The sequence below is a fragment of the Bubalus bubalis genome, chromosome 7, assembly GCF_019923935.1.
Source record: "Bubalus bubalis isolate 160015118507 breed Murrah chromosome 7, NDDB_SH_1, whole genome shotgun sequence".
NCBI classification, from domain to species: Eukaryota; Metazoa; Chordata; class Mammalia; order Artiodactyla; family Bovidae; genus Bubalus; species Bubalus bubalis.
In genome coordinates, this window is record NC_059163.1 from 39,962,790 (window position 1) to 39,985,146 (window position 22,357).

Genomic DNA, 22,357 nt, shown 5'->3' on the forward strand with positions numbered 1-22,357 from the left:
TGAGCTTCAGCTTCAGAAACAATCCTTCACATGAGTATTTAGGGTTGATTTCTTTAGGACTGACTGGTGTGATCTCCTTGCAGTCCATGGAACTCTCAAGGGTCTTCTCCAGTATCACAGTTTGAAAGGATCAATTCTTCTGTACTCAGCCTACTTTATGGTCTAACTCTCACATCTGTCCATGACTACTGGAAAAATCATAGCCTTGACTGTATGGAATTTTGTGGGCAAAGTGATGTCTCTGCTTTTTAATGTGCTGTCTAGCTTTGTCACAGCTTTCTTTCCTACATTCTAAATATAATTTTGTATTGCTTTTTTGATGTCAATAACTTAAATACGGTATTCTATGAAAATATAGTCAAGTCTGTAAAATACTCAAGGAATTAATATGTATATAGCAAGAATTCTTAAAACATGAACATCCATGTACACTAATGGAAACTGGTAAAGGAAGAGAGAGAAAGAATACAGTGAACTGTAAATTAGTGGGCGGGAGGAGAGTATCAAGACACAGCTCTCATAGTCTCAACATATATAAAATTATGGAAGAAAAGTAGAAAAAGAAAAGCTAAAATAGCAGTGTGGTTTTTCAGGTAGTTCAAAGTATATTGCTATATAATCTAACAAAAATTATTAGAGATAGAATTCTAAAATAAAGAACTTCATTTATCTTTTTGCATATATTCAAATAAAAATCTATAACCTGCATGAGAGACTCTCTCTCTATATAAAGATAATTTAGGTCATTTGTGTCATTTGACTTCATAAAAACATAAAAGATATACAGTGTAATTAAAAATAGTAAATGACGATAAATGAGTGATAGTTGAAATATTTTTGGTTCCAAAGTAATGATATTGCCTACTCTACACTATTTCCAATATTTGTTTTAAATTAAATATTAGATAGTTTTAATTAAAAACACAAGATCTTTTGTACTACAATTTTGGTGATTTATACAAACCTCTTAAATTAAATGTTCATTTAAAAAAGGTTCAGAACTATAACACATGAGCTAATAACTATAACTGTAATTGCATTAATCAGCATAGTTTAAGAGGGTCTTGGGCATATAGAAGAAAGATTTGAGAACTACAAGCAAGTTATCAGGACAATCCTTCTAAGGTCAAGGACACAATTTGAGGTGGCTCAGAGGGTAAAAAAATAAAACTACCTCCAGTGCAGGAGACTTGAGTTTGAGCCCTGGGTTGGGAAGATCCTCTGGAGAAGGGAATGGCTACCTACTCCAGTATTCTTGCCTGGAGAATTCCAAGAACAGAGAAGCCAGGTGGGTTGCAGCCCATGGGGTCACAAAAAGTCAGACATGACTGAGGGACCAATGCTTTCACTTTTTCATAAAGCAGGACACTGTTGGATTCTAGTAATTCATTCTTCACCACATCAGTATCATCACTACTTTTACTAAGATGATGCCACTTTAAAGTGAAGCTCTTAATAATGCCAACTAACTCTTCAGAGTCTAGTTTATGTCAAGTTATTTGCCAGGAATTGACACTAACTATTTCACTTATCCTTATAAACTTGCCAGGGTTGCATTACAATCCTTGTGTTACAGATGACAGACAGAAGCTGCTTAAAGTCATGCAGGTCTGCCTGGCCTCAATGCCAAATTTCTTCCTATATGCCACAACAGCAAACCCAAAAGTACATACTAATAGCCACAATTTATCTAGGGCTTATCAAATGCCAGACTCTAGTCTATATTATCTCTAATCCTCACAAAGACATTGTTGAGTTCTTATTTCTGTCTTCTGTGTAGCAGTTGAGGAATTAAAGACAAGCAAGTTCTAGAACTCCCAAGTTTAAAATTATTGTCTCTAAATCCCTTCATCACTCAATTTCTGTCAAATTTTATTCTAAAGTTATTTTATTCTATCTACCTAGCTATAGTAGGTTGCTTGTAGGTGTGGTCAGTTGCTTCAGTCATGTACAACTCTGCGACCCTATGGATCGTAGCCTGCCAGACTCCTCTGTCCATGGGATTCTCCAGGCAAGAATACTATAGGTTGACATGGCCCAAATTCCTCTCCTTCTTCTGTCCATAGTCCTTCAGATTGTGGTTCCTTCTTCAAGAGATGTAGTCTGTTTCTTAAGTCTGGGGATGATTATGTGACCGACTTGGGCCAATAGGACATAACAAACATGGCACAAGCAGTCTTGAACAATACCTGAACTTTGGGACTTTCCTACTTACTGCTGGGAATCCTGTCACAATGGGAATGAGCTGGTGCTAGCCTGCTAGAAGATGAGAGTCATATGGCTACCACCCAGATGATATCAAATAAAGAAAGTGAAGTTGCTCAGTTGTGTCCGACTCTTTGTGACCCCATGGACTGCAGTCTACCGGGCTCCTCCGTCCATGGGATTTTCCAGGCAAGAGTGCTGGAGTGGGTTGCCATTTCCTTCTCCAGTGTATCTTCCTGACCCAGGGATCAAACCTGGGTCTCCCCATTGCAGTAGATGCTTTACCATCTGAGCCACAAGGGAAGCCCCAAGATGACATCAAGATGGCTATCAAATCTGTTAGTGAGTTTCCGCCTCTGAAAAACCGACCAGTCTGCTAAGTACTAAATATCCAGTCTCAGTCAAGGCAGTACACATGTAATGCAACCAACTCTGAGAACTATAAAAAATGTTTCTTGATTTAAGCCACTAAATTCTGGAGTGGATTATTATACTATTCTACTCATGACTGTACAGTACTCTTCCCAATTTATATTGGGACTATGTATGAAGAACTGAATTAAAGTCACTAACTTGCATAAGTAGGCCTCCACCTCTGGTGGAAATGACATTCTACTAAGAATTAGCAAGGTTAAAACAAGGCATCCTTTCATAACTCATATTTCCCTCATGAGGAGAAATTACATTATAAGCATTCAGGTAATTAATCAGTAAAGCAATCTTAGAGGTATTTCTGCTCTTTCCCTTATATCTGTTCAATCAATGCTATGTCTCGTCAAAATACTTTCAGACCCTACCACTGCCACCAAAACACTGTTAATTTCCTATTCATCTTTTACCTAGATTATTGAATCAGCCTCTCTCTGTCAATCTTGCATCATCTACATTAACAGTGATATTTTTCCGATATCAAGAACTGGTAATGTTATAATGTAACACCCCACTAACTTATCTAAAAATATTTGATGACTTTGTTTTTCCAGGATAAAAGACAAACTCCTTGGCATATGAAACAGAATCCTTTACAGTCTGCCTCATTACATCTTTCCAGTTTCGTCTAAAACTGCTTTCATTTTACTGTGCACCTAGCATATTTCCTTAAAAATATCACAACCTTTACAAACACATATTTTGGTACATTCTGTGTCCTCTTTGTGAAATTTCTTATTATTCCTGCTCAGCTTACTTCTTTAAAAAAAATGAGGATGCATCCTTCACAATATAGGTTGTCACATTCAGAAATCATTGTATGACTTCCCATTATGTGTCAAGCACAGACCAGTGGTTGGAGGAGAAATAATAATTATGACACTTTTGCCCTTAGGGACCTTACAAAAAAGAAAGGGAAACATTTAGCCTGAAAAAATAAAATGCACTGCTTTAGGTACAATAACTGAGGCAGGCACCAGAGGACAGAGGCATGCACTTAGCTTCTGCCTAATACATAGTCAGCACAGGCTTACCAGAGGAACTGAAGATAAAGCAGGGCATTGAAACACTGGTAGAAACTTAATGGGTAGCAAAGAAAAAATTGAGACTCCTAGCAGAGGAAACTGTATGGAGAACATGCTCATAAAAGACAGATCTAGTGATTTTTATTGCATATTTTTAAAAGTATAAGAAAATATACTGTATTACTTTAAATAAAAAAATTAACCTTAGGATATTTGGCATTTATGAAACTAAAAGTTGTATCTATTATTACATCAGATTAAACATTATACAACATTAAAATTTATTAATAATCCTTTAAAAGTAGAAAGATAAATTCTGTAGATAAGATAAATGTTACTTTTAATTTCTGTTTTGTATGACTAGTTATTTTTAAAAATCTTTAAACATATGGCATCAATTTAAATATATAATTTAAATTTATACAATTTAAAAATAAATTTTATTATTACTAAAATGACTTTTTAAAAGAAAAATAAAACATAAAACATCAATTTGCAAGGAAATAAATTTGTCAATGTAACTTAGTTTAAGACATCTTAATTTACTAAAAAAATATAGTAGAAAAGTAGTAGAAGTAAAAAAAGATAGTAGAAGAAGAAAGTTCCAATAAAAAAGGAAATGATTATATAATAATCTTTAAATCTAGGTTGGTTTTCAACTAGTCTTTCACTATGGAGCCACATTTTTTATGTGGTTTACAAGCATTTCTCAAAAAAAAATTCACATCTTATTTTATAAATAAGACTTACTCTCTTTTATATTCCTTACAAACCATTTTCCTCCTGTTTTTTTTAAACAGGCACTGCACTTAACATACATATTTATAATCATCTTTAATTAATTGTCTTCATCAAATAATGAATAGACTCCCTTTTTCTTTAAATAATAATATATAAAAAAAAGAATACAACAACTCACCTCTAACAGGGGGTCTTTCCAGGTCAGAGTCAAGGTGAATTGGTGGAGAGATGTACGATACCTGTCCATGATGTGCCTGCCCTGTGGACCCAAAAATAAATGTTAAAATACTATAATAATGTTTTTATACTTTTTGGTTAGTTTTATGATTTCACACATCTCTCTTTACACTGAATTCATAGCCTTATAGAATGCAAACATTATGCATCATCCAAACATCAACCAATAAAGACAGTCCTTCTTAAGCTAATTTTATGGTTGTTGTTTAGTTGCTAAGTAGTGTCTGACTCTTTTGTGATGCCATGGACTCAACCACACCAGGCTCCTTTCTCCATGTGATTTCCCAGGCAAGAATATAGGAGTGGGTTGCCATTTCCTTCTCCAATTTTGATCTTGTTGCTTTTAAATCATGTTTATTGTGAAATGACACTTTGAAAAACACCATAAAAGTGATTGGCAAGAAAAATGAAATATAAAAACTGAAAACAAGACATATAAAATACAGTCCCCATTTTTCTTTTCTAAAGACACATTAAATACTCTGTTTGCTTTAAATGTTTCTAAACACTGACTTTTAATTTTCTCACTTATTTCAAGGCAGATCAGTAACAATCTGCAGACAGGCATCCATGTCAGATAACACTTTTAATAGCACTTATTTACAATCCTAATTAACTTTATATTTATTACTTTTCAACATTTTACTTATTATTTAAAAACTATTTCTACTTGCTTATTGTGTTTGATGGAAAAATAATAACTACCCACAATATAAAAAGCAGGTAGATGGATTCATTCTGTTTCTTGTAAAGTATTTTGCCAGCTCACACACAAACTTGTGATACACTTTCTGTTGTATGAGTTAAAGTGTTAAAGTTCCTTTGAAGACCAAGTTGCTGACTGAAAAAAAAAAAAAAAAAATTCTAACTTAAAAACAAAAGGATTTTCTAATGCTCAAAGTAGCTATAGCTTGTATACTGATAATCCAGTAAACAATTTGAATTTTAAGGCAAGAAAGTATAATTATGGAGTTCAATTACTAAAGCCACTTTATATGAAAAAAAATTGGGTACAAGTAGAGAACCCATCATTTTCTTTCTACAAGGGATATGCAGTTGTATTTTATACATTTACTAAAGCACTTTACAGGGTTGTTAATCTCTTTTCCTAAACAAGGAAAGTTAACGATATATAGATTATGGTAACAGTTAGAGTAACCTTCCCGTTTCAAGTAATATTCGACTTGTAATAAAGTCTGCTGATTCCTCTTATGAGGCACATTTCAAATAATTAATATGGCTCCCTGTTGAGAGTAGCTGCTGTTGCTCCCAGCATTTTTCTAGCTAACAGCAGACACAGTGAAAATGTAATATACAGAGCCCCTCATAATGGTAACTAAGAATATTGTGCACTCACTGGCCATGTTTCACTGGAATACTAAAAGGACTATTATAAAAGTAATAAGAGAGCAATTGTGCACTATTATCAAGTTCATGTGTAATAGAGCTTATTAAAAATTTCATATTATATTAATTATAAAAACATCTGATGTTTACTTATGTTGCATACTTTGTTGCAAAAACATTTTTATTTTTAAGGTCCTGTGTTGTTACAAATGAATCAGTTTTAAACTTTATTGATCATGTAAATGAAAATAAGAGTCATTTCATATTGGTTCGAAATAACCTCAGCATATAAAATAGTGTTGATTTTATGTCTAACTAAGGAACATGGCTTTTACTACATATCATAATAGCCACTACGTATTTATACATACAGCATCTCATTTTATGCAACCAGTATTACTATAAGGTTTCAAAGGTAGGTACTATATAAATATACACATATTTTTAAATAAAAAATGTAATCAAAATTTTAAATCAAATTTAAATCAAAATTTTAAATAAAAAATGTAAGTAACTAATAGGCAAAGAGCAAGGCCAGCAGCGTTTTGACTTTTGACAAAAGCATTTGACAAACAAATTTGAAGTTTGTTCTTCTATATCATAATATGTTTCTCAAAGAAAGCATACTAAACCTGGAAATAATGTGTGTAGATTTTAGTGATTAAATTCTGACAAGTAACTGCCTTTGAAACTCACCTCTATATTCAAACTGAAGTAAATGGTCCCTTTAAATGGCACATTTAGCTCTGCTCTTGGGATAATCATGTAACTTCAGAATGCTCCACCCACACATTTTAGGCAGTGTAGGGGTAGGATAATTACAATTACAGAGGTTCTCTCCAAGGAGAGAGAGGTCTGAGCCCCACATTAGGCTCTGCAGTCTGAGAGTATTGTATCAACCCTTAGAACATCTTTAGTTTTGAAGGCCAGTAGAGGCTTAATGTCAGAGGGCCGTGGGAAAGAGAAACTCCCCTCAAAAGGACACAGACAACATCTTTCACATTCCAGGACTCAGGGCAGAAGCAGTAATTTTAGGTCAGACCCACCAGCTCACTTTGAAGAACCTTGAGAAGAGGCAGAAGGAAACTGAAGCTCACTGTGGAGATATAGACACTGGTGGCAGTCATTCTGGGGAGCTCATTCTTTCACGTGGACAATGGTACTGGTAAGAGCCAGTTTGGAATCTTTCCTCACGTCTGTTAGCACTGGGACCTCGCCCTGACCACCAGCATGTTTACACCAGTACTGGGATGCATCAGGACAAGTAACTAACTGGGTGGGGCTGCCTTAAGATCCCCTGAGCCCACAGCCTCCCCAGGACACCACCCTGTACACCAGAGGGCCCAGGATATGGTCCTTCATATCAGTGCACAGGCACTAGACCTGGGACCCTACGTCCCTGTGGCCAAACATACCAGGCTCCAGCCCTGCCCATCATCAGTCAGATAATGACCCCAGGACCAGCTAAAACCATAAATAACTGCCATAAAATTTTCTCTTGGATTTATGGTGAATAATATTCAATAATAAAAATGTGGTCAGCTTCAAAAAGAGCAAAGAGAGTAAAAAGCATATCAAATATATGTTTTTAAACATCTGACACATTTTCCTCCATAATTTAGTCTTATACCTAGTCTTATACCTAGAGGCTGGAATCAAGATTGCTTGGAGAAACATCTGTAACCTCAGATACGCAGATGACATCATCCTTATGGCAGAAAGCGAAGAACTAAAAAGCCTCTTGATGAAAGTGAAAGAGGAGAGTGAAAAAGTTGGCTTAAAACTCAACATTCAGAAAACGAAGATGGCATCCAGTCCGATCACTTCATGGCAAATAGATGGGGAAACAATGGAAACAGTGGCAGACTTTATTTGGGGGGGCTCCGAAATCACTGCGGATGGTGACTGCAGCCATGAAATTAAAAGACACATGGAACAACAGACTGGTTCCAAATAGGAAAAGGAGTATGTCAAGGCAGTATATTGTCACCCTGCTTATTTAACTTATATGCAGAGTACATCATGAGAAATGCTGGGCTGGAAGAAGCACAAGCTGGAATCAAGATTACTGGGAGAAATATCAGTAACCTCAGATATGCAGATGACACCACCCTTATGGCAGAAAGTGAAGAGGAACTCAAAAGCCTCTTGATGAAAGTGAAAGTGGAGAGTGAAAAAGTTGGCTTAAAGCTCAACATTCAGAAAACGAAGATCATGGCATCCGGTCCCATCACTTCATGGCAAATAGATAGGGAAACAGTCTCCAAAATCACTGCAGATGGTGACTGCAGCCATGAAATTAAAAGACGCTTACTCCTTGGAAGGAAAGTGATGACCAACCTAGATAGCATATTCAAAAGCAGAGATATTACTTTGCCAACAAAGGTTCGTCTAGTCAAGGCTATGGTTTTTCCTGTGGTCATGTATGGATGTGAGAGTTGGACTGTGAAGAAGGCTGAGTGCCGAAGAATTGATGCTTTTGAACTGTGGTGCTGAAGACTCTTGAGAGTCCCTTGGACTGCAAGGAGATCCAACCAGTCCATTCTGAAGGAGATTAGCCCTGGGATTTCTTTGGAAGGAATGATGCTAAAGCTGAAACTCCAGTACTTTGGCCACCTCATGGAAGAGTTGACTCATTGGAAAAGACTCTGATGCTGGGAGGGACTGGGGGCAGTAGGAGAAGGGGACGACAGAGGATGAGATGGCTGGATGGCATCACTGACTCGATGGATGTGAGTCTGGGTGAACTCTGGGAGTTGGTGATGGACAGGGAGGCCTGGCGTGCTGTGATTCATGGGGTCGCAAGGAGTCGGACACGACTGAGTGACTGAACTGAACTGACCTGCTCCTTGCAAGAAAAGCTTTGACCAACCAAGACAGCATATTAAAAATCAGAGACATTACTATGCCAACAAAGGTCCATCTAGTCAAAGCTATAGTTTTTCCAGTGGTCATCTGTGGATGTGAGAGTTGGACTATAAAAAAAGCTGAGTATGGAAGATTGATGCCTTTGAACTGTGGTGTTCTAGAAGACTCTTGAGAGTCCCTTGGACTGCAAGGAGATCAAACCAGTCAATCCTAAAGGAAATCAGTCCTGAATAGTCATTGGAAGGACTGATGTTAAAGCTGAAAATGCAATACTTTGGCCACCTGATTTGAGAACTGACTCATTGGAAAAGACCCTGATGCTGGGAAAGACTAGGAGGTAGGAGGAAAAGGGGATGACCGAGGATGAGATGGTTGGATGGCATCACTGACTCGATGATATGAGTTTGAGCAAGCTCCAGGAGTTGGTGATGAACAGGGAAGCCTGGTGTGCTGCAGTACATGGGATTGCAAAGAGTCGGACAGGACTGAGAAAGTGAACTGAATTGATACCTAGTTTCACCTCGTCCTTGTAACCACAGCTTTGTATATCTAAATACATGATATTCTCCTTACTTTTTCCAAATTAAAAATGATATTATCTGATTATTTTTCCTTCTGATTTTAAAGCAGTTTTCTAAATTTCAAAGCAAAAAAATCATACTGAAAGTTTATAAGAATTACATTATTCTGTAAACAGTTTGAAGAATAAACATTCTAAATAGTTTGTCTTCATATATTTTAAATGGATTGATTTTTGTTTGAATTGCTTTTTAATAAAAATATTTTTTTGAAGTTGTCTATACTTTGGTTATAAGAATATTTCATTGTGCAAGTATTCTATTTTCCCTATTTTTAACAAAATTTCTAAATTTTCTTGGTGACTTTCACTTATATTTTTTGACCTTCATTGTTATAATTAGTTATTGATTCTATCTTACTAGATTCTTAGAGCTATATACATTTATAATAGCATTTTGATTATAATCTGTGATCTTTGTTTCTTATAAGAAATATATTCCCAGGTTAAGATTCACCTGCATACATTTGTATGCATTTGTATGAATACATTTGTATGCATTTGTATGAAGATGGCATTGTATGATGGCATTGTATTAAGATGTCATTTGTATGAAGGTATCATATATATGCATTTATGTATACACATGTATGTACATAAACTAGAGATTTCTTCAAGGAAATTGGAGATATTTCATTGTAAAACATACCATATATTTTGTATCCATTAATCAGTTGATGGACTTTGGGAATAATTTCTCTTTTGACTATTATGAAAAATTCTGCTATGAACCTTCATCTACAAGCTTCTGTGTAGGCATATGTTGCAATTTTATTGAATATATATACCTAGAATTGGAATTGCTGGGTCACACAGTAAATTCTATGTTTTAAACTTTTGTGGAAATGATTTCTAAAGAAGCAGTTGTTACTCAGTCACTAAGTTGCGTCTGACTCTGCAATCCTGTGGACTATATCCCCCTGTGCCCAGGCCCCTGTGTTCATAGGATTTCAAAGACAAGAATACTGGAGTGTGTAGCCATTTCCTTCTTTAGGGGATCTTCCTGGATTAGGGATTAAACCTGTGTCTCCTGCACTGGCAGGCGGATTCTTTACCGCTGAGCTGCCAGGTACCATTTTACTTTTCATTAGGGACATATTAGGATCCCCCTATCACAGAGATGGTTTTCAGGGTCTTTTGCTTGTTTGTTCATTTTTAAGCTGATAGTGTAGTTAAGTTAGGATTGATAAAACTTTGAAATAATTAATATTAAGACAACTGGGAAGGGAATAATCTCACCAAATAAACATAGAAACAAGATTTCGGTCATCCACATTGAGAGAGAAGAGGAAAAAATGATCTGGCCAAAAAGCACACATACACACAGGAAAAGAAAGAGAAGCTTATATTCTGAAGTGAAAATGTGTGAACCATCCAGTGTTAGGCATGCCCAAAATATAGAAAAATTAAGGGTGCTTGTTAGTAGAACCTGAAGGGCCATTTTGCATTTTGGAAAAGCCATTTTTTTCTATCTTCAATCTCTCTTTCAACTTTCATTTAATTTGCATCTCATTTAGGAATCCTGTGTGATTTCTACTGAAGTTCAAATATAGAAAAGACTTGGCCAGCACTAGGTACAGGAAAAGGCTTTTCCCCCCTCTTTCTGTCAGTACCTTACTTGCATATCAGAACACAGAAATACATTTTTAGAACCATAGAATTTGCATGTCTGAAGACATTTGATAGCATATAGTCCCAAACATTTTAGAATAAGAAAACTGACATCTTGAGAAATTGGTGACTTTCAAAAGCCAAATCAAACCAGTGGTTGTCAAGAGTGATGTTAGAGGAACAGTGATAAAGGGGATACAGTAGCCTGCAGAAAACTGCCCTCGACTCCCTCCTACCTCTGAAGTCTCAGCAAGCTATTATTCTCAAGGTGTTTGGGTCATGAACTTTCAGGTGTGTAGAGACCTTAAAGGGTTGAAAACTATTTATTTACAAAAATATGTACTTTTTTTTTTTTTTTTTCTATTTGGCTAGGTCTGTAAACTAAAGTCAGCTTAGTGTAACAGGTAAAATCATGCCCAGGACACAGAACTGCCTATCATAGTATTGGGATTCTGCCACATTTGAGCCATAGAATTATTAACCACATAAGTTATTAGCCAGTAACTATAGAGCTGTTTAACTTCTATGTGCCTTAATTTCCTCATTTGGATAAGGGGGATTATAATAGCACGGAGCTCATAGGGTATTCTGAAAATTAAATTTATACATATAGGGCTTCCCTGGTGGTTCAGATGGTAAAGAATCTGTCTTCAATGCAGGAGACCAGGGTTTGATCCCTGGGTTGGGAAGGTGCCCTGGAGAATGGACTGGTAACCCACTCTAGTATTCTTACATGGAGAATTCCATGGACAGAGGAGCCTAGCTGTCTACAGTCCATGGAGTCACAGGGTTGGATACGACTGAGGAACTAACACACTTTCAGCAATTAGAACAGTGCTTGGTGCGTGGCAAATTGCTTAGAATTTTTAGCTTTATGATTATTACTATTATAAATTCATTCATTCATTAATTCATCACACAAAATAAATGGAGTCCCTAATATGTGACAGGTGCCTTCTTAGGTAGCACGTAACAAATGATAATCCACACTCTTACATAGGGGAAGATAGGCAATAAGCAATTAATACAACAAATATTATATATGTGAGATGCTGAAGGCAATGGAAACAAATTAAAATAGGCTAAAGGGGAACTGAAGTGGGACTGGCAGGTTGCAATTTTAAACAATGATCTGGAAGGCCTAATTTAATTTCTATGAATAGCATTTGAAAAGTTCAAGAAAAGGCAAGAGATACTATCTGACTTTTATAGGAAATTGTAAAAAGATAAAAATATGGATGAGTCCAAATCTATTTCTATTAATTAAGAATGAAAGACCAAAATGTGCTGCTATCAGATGGTTTTCCTAACATATTTCAAATTTTACATGCAGACACATTAATAATTCACTTATAAGTAAAAGAAGACACAAATAAAATATAGCAGTATGTAGTTGGTAATACAACTTTGTTCCTGAAATAAAAACACACTTTAATAACAAAATCCCCACTGGTTTCTCCAGTTACACCAACTTTCAAATCAAATTTTCCTCATTTTCTATACAGTGCTGTAAACAAATTTAATAGTTAATGGCCATCCAGGAACATTTCATGCCTTCTTTTTGTTTGCTTTAAAGTTTCAACTTCTGAGCTTAATTATTTCCTCTAGAGATATGACATTTTCCCCTTCTTACAAACAATAATATAGATCTCATATTTTTGTTCATGGGGTTTTTAATGAGATTCATTTTCCTTTTACAAGCTTTAGAATGATAGCAAGTGATACCTCTCCATTTCTCTGCCCTACTATAATAATGATTCCATGTGGAAGGTGGGAACCTATCATTGTTGTTCAGTGAATAAGTCATGCCCAGCTCTTTGTGATCCCATGGACTGTAGCATGCCAGCCTTCCCTAAACTCCACTACATCCCAGAGTTTGTTCAAATTCATGTCTATTGAGTTAGTGACGCTATCTAACCATCTCATACACTACCAGCCCCATCTTTTTTGCCCTCAATCTTTCCCAGAATCAGGGTCTTTTCCAGCGAGACAATTCTTCACATAAGGTGGCCAAAGTATTGGAGCTTAAGGTTCAGCAACAGTCCCTCCAATTAATATTCAGGGTTGATTTCCTTTAGGATTGACTAGTTTGACCTCCTCACAATCCAAAAGACTCTCAAGAGTCTTCTACAATACCACAATTCAAAAGCATCAATTCCTCTGTGGTCAGCCTTGTTTATGGTCCAACCTTCACATCCATACATGACTACTGGAAAAAAATCACAGCTTTGACTATATGCACTCTTGTCAGCAAAGTGATGTCTTACTTTTTAATATGCTGTCTGGGTTTGTCATAGCTTTCCTTCCAAAGAGGAAGCATCTTTTACTTTCATGGCTGCAGTCACTATCCACAGTGATTCTGGAACCCAAGAAAATAAAATCTGTTACTGCCTCCACTTTTTCCCCTTCTACTTGCCATGAGTGATGAGATCGGATGTCATACTCTTAGTTTTTTGAATGTTGAATTTCAAGCAAGCTTTTTCACCACCAGACACATCCACAACTGAGTGTCATTTCCACTTTGGCCTCTTCATTCTTTTTGGAGCTATTATGGTAATTGTCCTCTGCTCTTCCCCAGTAGCACAGTAGACACTTTCTGACCTGAGGTGCTCATCTCCGGTGTTGTATCTTTTTGTCTTTTCATATTGTTCATGGGGTTCCTGAGGCAAGAATACTGTAGTGGGTTGCCATTTCCTCCTCTGGTGGAGCACATTTGTTAGAACTCTTCACTTTGACCTGTCTTGGATGGCCCTGCTCGATAGGGCTCACAGCTTCACTGAGTTATGCAAGGCCCATCACCACGAGAAGGCAGTGACCCGTGAAAGGGGGGAGGGGGGCGACACACTACACTGCCTTTAAGAATGGAATATGAGATTTTTTCCAAGTTTTTCAAATACTCTGAAAGTAGAAGAGCCTCCTCAAAAAAGAGCTTAATTTTTTGTTGTTGTTGAAAATAATCTCAGCTACTGATTAAAAAAAAAATAGCAGAGATCAGTGTGTTGTATGTGCTGATGGAAAACTGGGTGTGCCTAGTATTAAAACAGCTTGCTTTTCTGTCTTCATATAGTCTGACTATAACCATCTGGCATTCAAAAAGCTAGCTTTCAGGTGAAGATGTAACACCAATCAAAGGTAATTACAGAAGAAAAGAGTTGTAAATTTGCCAATTTAATGACTATCTTTTCACTCTGGTTTCCATTCCCCCCTTCATGCAATTACTCACACTTATTTTCAGTGACTTTACTAACATATGAGGTAACAGAGAAACAACTACATGCTTGATTTATTGAGGATATAAAGTCATTGAAGGAGGCTCAAAGGTCATTGATGGGATTCTCTGTAGATATCACTTGCCACACAGAAAACAAATAGAGTAATTTGAAGGTAACTTCAGTGCATTTTGTTTATGTTTGGTGTGTATTTCATCCAGCAAATATTTCTTCATTACCCGATCCCATTCTGTGATCAGTATTAACAGTAACAATAGAAACAAGAAACTAGAATGATTTAATAAAAAGATTGCAGCTTGAACACATGTTTAGGTAATTGCAGTGAAGTATGATACGTACCCAGATAGAGGTGAGAGTCAGAGCACAACAATAGCACTGGACTGAAGAAAGTGAAGTGAGGGAAGAACAGGATCTGAAGAAAGATGAGACTGAGGGAACAGTAAGTAGCAATGTAGTTAATGAGCATGGCAGGCACCAGGCAGTAGAAAGAAGGATATGAGGTAACACTTGCCAATAAAATGAGTGGGAGGGATACAGGACAGGAATCCACAAAGGAGGGTAGACAGAAAAAGTCAATTAAAATAATATAAAAATTCAAAAATGTATTAAAAAGGAAAGAATTAAAAAATACATGTGAAGGAGAATAGACTATACCACCCCAAAGCATGCCACTCTGATTTATTCTGAATTAAAGTTACTTGAGAAACAAATGATACATAAAGATACTCTGGCCCTTCTTGGTCTCCCTGAAAGCAGGACATAAATCTCCCATGCGAAAGGTATCCTCTCTGCACCAGGAGGACAGAAGGCATCACTGTCCCAGAGACAGGGCTGAGAAAGCTGCATAAACAAGCCTTGTTACTTCTTCACTAATTTACTGCCCCAAGTTCATACCTTTTTGTTTTACAATGGTCAATTCCCTGAGTCATATTTTTGGAGGCAATGTTGTTTCCGATATCATGGCCTATATTGTTTCACTGGTCTCCTCCCAAGCCTCTTTCCCATCCCACCCAGAATATGGGATGCAAACCCCAAATATCATATAATTTCATCTGTAAATTACTCGAGTATGTGTCTTTAAAATAAGAGTTCTTTAAAACAATCACAATACCATTATGATACCTAAAAATTAAGAAAATACACTGTGAAAGGAATTTAATGCAAAATTCAATGGAGCAATTTTTGGGAAGAATTGCCTTTCATATCCAAGAGAAATGAAACCTGTCGGCCTGCAAAATACCTCGTTGGTTGTAGGTTTGAAATTGTATTGGATGGAGGAATGTTTTATATTGATGATGAATTTCAGGTGCTCACAGATATAGACGGGGGAAATCTATTTTACAAAACCATACAAATGCTTCCCTTTCTTTCACAAGTGTGAAAAATAGACTTGGTGGTTAAAATGACAAACACTGAATTTTGGAGGCATCACTTCAAAATTATTCCTTGAAGTCTCAAAAACCTATTGTAGCAAGGTTTACAAAAATAAACTAGAAAGAGAATAGAAAAAGGAAAATGAATCAGAGCATTTCTCTTTCCTGAATTTCTAGTTTTTATAGAAAAACTACAGTCCTCTTTTAGTAGTTTTTATAGTCTTATAAGAACAAAGAGGAATGAACATTTTGACTACTGAAGATCATTTTAATTAAAATGATTCTTTTCTACAAGACTAATATCAAGAAGCACCGTGTGAGGTAAATGTTGCTTCCCATTATAGAAATGCAGTAACTAAAGCTTTATAAGGTTAAGTGTATTTTCAAAGGTTACACAACAGTGTGGGTGGGAATCAGGTTTCAAGTCCAGAGACCATGTTCTTAGAATATAGCTTACTGCCTCCACATCCTCCTATAAATATAACCACAAGGGCGGAGAGAGGCAAATACACTAAAATTTTGAAATTTTTAGTTCTCCTTTTCTAAGCTAACCTAAAACTAAGTATTTACATTACTAAATCACAGAACAATCGGGATTCTAAAATTACTTTCCTCAAACAATGGACAAAACATTATGTACTATTTAACAATAGGTTAACTGTATTAGTCTTCCCCTGGAATTTTTAATTTTATTTTAATGGAGGTCTTAAAAATGATAAGGTTCAGTGACACAGATCTCCTTGAATAATTTTGAATCCAAAAGCTAGAAAAGACTTTTGAGGCAGCCTTCCTCTCCATATACAAACTCAAATCTTTCCTAATGTTTATCATCATTGTACTAACCCCATGCTCTGCATAGAAGAAAATACTATTGAAGTAGGTAATATTCAGACCTATTCCACTGACAGTATGTGTTTAGGGTGGAGAACTGTGAAAAGCTAGATTGGAAAAAAACATAGGCAAACCTAATGACCAGAATTGTGATGTGAGCATGAAAACAGGGGTCATAAACTTCAGTTGATCAATCAGCACAGGCCATACAAGAGCCTGTTTCTAAGACTTTTTCTCTTTCAGAGCAATTCTGATTTAGGAATTATAGTCTCCTCAGATATTCTGCTTATAGCTTATGGTAGATAGAACAACAGCTCTCCAAAGATGCCTATCTCCTAATCTTCAGAATCTGTGAATATGTTATTTTATGTGGCAGGAAGGATTTTATAGATGTGATTATGGTGGTGATAGAGAGATTATCCTTATGTCAGTAGTTCTTGAAAGTCAAAAAGGGAGGCAGAAGAGTAAGTCAGATTGATGCAATGTGAGAAACACTAAATAAGTCATTTCTGGCATTTAAGATGGAAGAAGGGGACCTGAATCAAGTAATCAGGGCTGCTTCTAGAATTGAAAAACATAAAGATTCTTTACAGTCTACAGAAAGAACTACTTTTAGTCTAATAAGACCTACGTTGAACTTCCATCCTAGAGAAATATAAAGAAATAATAAATTACCATTGTTTATCCTTCTAAGTTTGTGGTACTTTGTTCCATCAGTGATAGAAAACTAAGACACGATATAATAAATATGATGTGCTTAGTTGCTCAGTCATGTCTGACTCTTTGAGACCCCATGGACTGTAGCCCATCAGGCTGCTCTGCCCATGGGATTCTCTAGAAAAGAATATTGGAGTGGGTTTCCATTCCCTTTTCCAGGGGATCTTTCTGACCCAGGGATCAAACCCAGACCTCCTGCACTGCAGGCAGCTTTTTTATCATCTGATCCACCAGGGAAGCCTTATATATATATCTTAAACACATTCCATTTATATTAATGAACTAATTATTTGAATAGCTAATACATGGATGTGGTAGATATAAAATGATAGGATTTAATCATATTGATACTTCCCACAGGCAATCTCTTTTATCTAGTATATCATTCTGGAGTTATTCTATGCCCTTATAACATACTCACATACACACAATCTACCATGTATTTATTTATTTGAATTGCTGCCATATTGTAACACACTGAGATTCTGCATTTTGTCAGGACTGCTCTAAATGACAGTTCTAGAGCTTCAACTGCTTAACCACATCTTTATAATGCATATAAATTCCTGCATTACATTATTAAGAATGTACAATCATCTAAAATACGGCCAATAGTATAGATAGGGCAAAGTTCTTTTAATCAAAAAAGAGATCATTTCACAAGGCAATATAACTTGATGACTGTAAATAAATGATAAGCATAAAACACAACTATACAAAACTAGGCAAAACAAAAATCAGAGATGGAATATTTTCCTTAGAAATCATCTAGCCCAACTGTTGTGATTTACAGGAGGAAATAGGATGAATGGAGAAGCCTGGTGTGCTGCAGTCCATGGGGTCTCAAAGAGTTAGGACATGACTGGGCAACTAAACTGAAGATATAGGACTCATCTAAGGTCACCCTCTAGTTAAAGGCAGAGCCAGACATAGCATAATAATTATACAAATTTTAGTATTCTGTCTTTTTATCATTTTTTTATGAGGAATTTTTAGAAAAGTTAAAAATTTACAGCAAAATTAAGGAAGAGGTAGAGATTTCCTATATATCCTGTCCCACACAGGTGTAGCCATTATCCATGCTCCCCACCACAGTGGTACATTTATTACAACTGATGAACTGACACTGTCACTTTATAATTGCCCAAAGTCCATTTAGTATTAGGGCTCATTTTAGGTGTTGTATAGCCAACAGATTTGGACAAACGTATAATGATATCAGTCCACGATTATGGTATCATATGAGTATTTCCACAGCCCTAAATTTGGCAATAAGGAGTTCATGATCTGAGCCACAGTCAGCTCCCGATCTTGTTTTGGCTGACTATATAGAGCTTCTCCATCTTTGGCTGCAAAGAATATAATCAATCTGATTTCGGTGTTGACCATCTGGTGATGTCCATGTTTAGAGTCTTCTCTTGTGTTGTTGGAAGAGGGTGTTTGCTATGACCAGTGCGTTCTCTTAGCAAAACTCTTTTAGCCTTTGCCCTGCTTCATTCCGTATTCCAAGGCCCAATTTGCCTGTTACTCCAGGTGTTTCTTGACTTCCTACTTTTGCATTCCAGCCCCCTATAATGAAAAGGACATCTTTTTTGGGTGTTAGTTCTAAAAGGTCTTGTAGGTCTTCATAGAACTGTTTAACTTCAGCTTCTTCAACATTACTGGTTGGGGCATTGACTTGGAATACTGTGATATTGAATGGTTTGCCTTGGAAATGAACAGAGATCATTCTGTCATTTTTGAGATTGTATCCAAGTACTACATTTCAGACTCTTTTGTTAAGCATGATGGCTACTCCATTTCTTCTAAGCGATTCCTGCCTGCAGTAGTAGATATAATGGTCATCTGTGTTAAATTCACCCATTCCAATCCATTTTAGTTTGCTGATTACTAGAATGTTGATGTTCACTCTTGCCATCTTCTGTTTGACCACTTCCAATTTGCCTTGATTCATGGACCTAACATTCCAGACTCCTATGCAGATGGTGATTGCAGCTATGAAATTAAAAGATGTTTACTCCTTGGAAGGAAAGTTATGACCAACCTAGATAGCATATTCAAAAGCAGAGACATTACTTTGCCAACAAAAGGTCCGTCTAGTCAAGGCTATGGTTTTTCCAGTAGTCATGTATGGATGTGAGAGTTGGACTGTGAAGAAAGCTGAGTGCCGAAGAATTGATGCTTTTGAACTGTGGTGTTGGAGAAGACTCTTGAGAGTCCCTTGGACTGCAAGGAGATCCAACCAGTCCATTCTAAAGGAGATCAGTCCTGGGTGTTCTTTGGAAAGAATGATGCTAAAGCTGAAACTCCAGTACTTTGGCCACCTCATGCGAAGAGTTGACTCATTGGAAAAGACTCTGATGCTGGGAGGGATTGGGGGCAGGAGGAGAAGGGGACAACAGAGGATGAGATGGCTAGATGGCATCACTGACTCGATGGACGTGAGTTTGAGTGAACTCCGGGAGTTGGTGATGGACAGGGAGGCCTGGAGTGTTGCAATTCATGGGGTCGCAAAGAGTCGGACACGAGTGAGTGACTGAACTGAACTGACAGCCCTAAAAATTCTCTGTGCTTTGCTGACTCATCCTCTCTCCTCCTTTATTTCTCTTATTTTTATGACAGAGAATGGAGAAAGTGTAGAAACTTGGCTGGACAAAATAAGGCCAGGAATGCTGCATTATAGGAAAATTAAGTTTTATATAAAAGGGAGACATGGAGTCAATCCACTTTCACAAAACTATCTAGGTCACAGATTTACAGTGAGAATGAAATCAATAGTGACATAAAGATGACTAGTGTCTAGTATAGAATCAAGGTTCATTAAACACACATTTCTTTGCCACTCCTACCCTTTTACTAACTATTTCCTTTTGGCTTATTTCATTGTTGTGTGATGATTTTCTGATATCTAATTCATCAGTCAATATAAATGATAAGTGTAAGTAATGAAAAATAATTTATTTTTTAAAATTGCTTTTTATTATCTAATTTTGATGAGGAGGAAATTAAGACATGCAAATTTTGGATTAAACTGGAATCATTCTTTGTCTGAATGTTTTCCAACATTCAGAATCTAATTGTGCAGTGGGATATTAAAATGTGGGCTATTATGTATCTGCTGAATTTCTTGTTATTATTAGATATATTTGGTATGTTAAGAATATAATTTTGTGCAGCATTGTGGTAATAAAGTGATTATGATGTTCTTGATGATATATCATTGTCCAAGAATTGTAAATTTTTAAAATAAAATACCAAATGTTAGTTTTATACCAGTTATTGATCATGGAACTTGCAAAAACTGAGTAAAACAACTCTTTATCTCCAATAATGGCAAAATAAAAAGAAATGGTGAGTAGCTTTCATTAATATCCTCAATTACTCATTTATTCATTAGGACAAATATTTAATGAATGCCTACTATACCTTATGGCTCAGCTGGTAAAGAATCTGCCTGTAATGCAGGAGACCTGGGTTTGATCCCCGGGTTGGGAAGATCCCCTGGAAAAGGGAAAGGCTACCCACTCTAGTATTCTGGTTTGGAGAATTCCATGGACTGTATAGTCCATGGTGTCACAAAGAGTTTGACATGACTGAGTGACTTTCACTCATATGACTGATACCAAGTGTTGGAAATAAGTAAACTGTTAACTCTTGAAATCTACAATCAGAGGTTAAAACTATGGGATTTAAGTGAAAAATCAACTTGTTAAGGTAAAGGGAGCCCAATAAATATGTATGTGTCTCAGAGTAATTGTTCAACAAATATTTATTAATTGCATCTATAAGAAAGACAAAAATAACCTTGATTATTAACAAGTAAAATCTCCTCGGGTGACTCAGGAAAGACTGGCAGGGGACCAGCACAAGGCAGATACTGTGACTCTGTAAGACTAAAATTGTCATGTTCACTTTCCTAATTCTCTTATGATATTTGGAAAATATGATTCACCATATTTAAAAGTGCTTTTTAAGAGAGAGAAAAAGAGGTGTTTTCCATGGCATCTGATTTATGGCAAGAAATGCATAAAGGGTATAGTCTGTTCATCTCTTGAATCCACTTCTTCTCTTATAATTAAATTCAACTATCAAAACAATATCAAAAAGATAACAATTATTTAACCTTTTCAACATGCAGCCTAGGTATCAAATTTTAAAGAATAAAAAAGATGATGTAGGCTTTGTACTCATTTTATGTAATGAAAACTTATATAATATTTATAAATGTATGTTCTCCAGAAGCTGTGTGCTATGTGGGAAAATATGAGTAGCAATTGTGTGCATATTTATATTTATTGTCACATGCACACATAAACACACACCCTCAAATTATTCTAGGATTTCTAAACTTGTTTAAACATTTGTTAAAATATTATAAATATTAAACTGAAACACCCTTTCACTTCTCTAATTTGCCTTTGTTGTTCAGTTGCTCAGTCATGTCTCTTTGTGACCCCATGGACTGCAGCACACCATGCTTCCCTGCCTTTACTGGAAGAGTAAGCTCACTGAACACACACAGACTTTACATAGGACCATCCAGGTATAAGACTCCATGAGAGCTGGAAGGACAACAACTTCAGTTTCCATGTCTTCTGTGCTGTTGTAGGACTCACTTGAATGTCTTAGTCACTGTAAAATTCAATGCATTTCTGATGAAAATTCATTTATGGTCATAAATGCACCCAATCTCATCTGGTGAAAATTCACAATAAAGACATAGACAATTAAGATGAATGTTAAAGGCAAATAGTAAAACTCTGGGAAATTTTCCATCACATATGGAAATAAATTCACAGTGCAACTAATTTTGCTTAATTAAAAAGTGTTACAAATTTTATAACTATTTCACCTCTCTCATCTTGTCCATTTCTAGCACAAAACATTTATGGGGTTCTTGAAGAGGTCTCTACCAAATGAGATGCACGGCAATTCTCCAAATAAAGACTTTAACCCAATGTGTTTATGTAAAGTAGATCTTTTAAAAAACACTCTTCTGTTGGGAGAGAATGGATACATGTACATGTATGACTGAGTCCCTAGCTGTTCACATGAAAATGTCACAGTATTGTTAACTGGTTATAACCCAACACAAAATAAAAAGCAGGGGAAAAAAACCTTCTATTGTAACTTTATCAATTTTATTCCCCTCAAAACATTTATTAA

At 36.1% G+C, this 22,357-nt stretch overlaps 1 protein-coding gene across 10 annotated transcripts in view; it reads right to left on the reverse strand.

Annotated features, from left to right (window-relative positions):
- The window catches only part of ADGRL3 (adhesion G protein-coupled receptor L3), a 955,586-nt gene that overhangs the window by 260,153 nt on the left and 673,076 nt on the right, over positions 1 to 22,357 (reverse strand). For all 10 annotated transcript variants that reach the window (XM_044945849.2, XM_044945847.2, XM_044945844.2 and 7 more), the window contains one exon: positions 4,579 to 4,659. In XM_044945849.2, the coding sequence (XP_044801784.1) occupies positions 4,579 to 4,659 (81 nt within the window). The remainder of the gene's footprint in view (positions 1 to 4,578; positions 4,660 to 22,357) is intronic.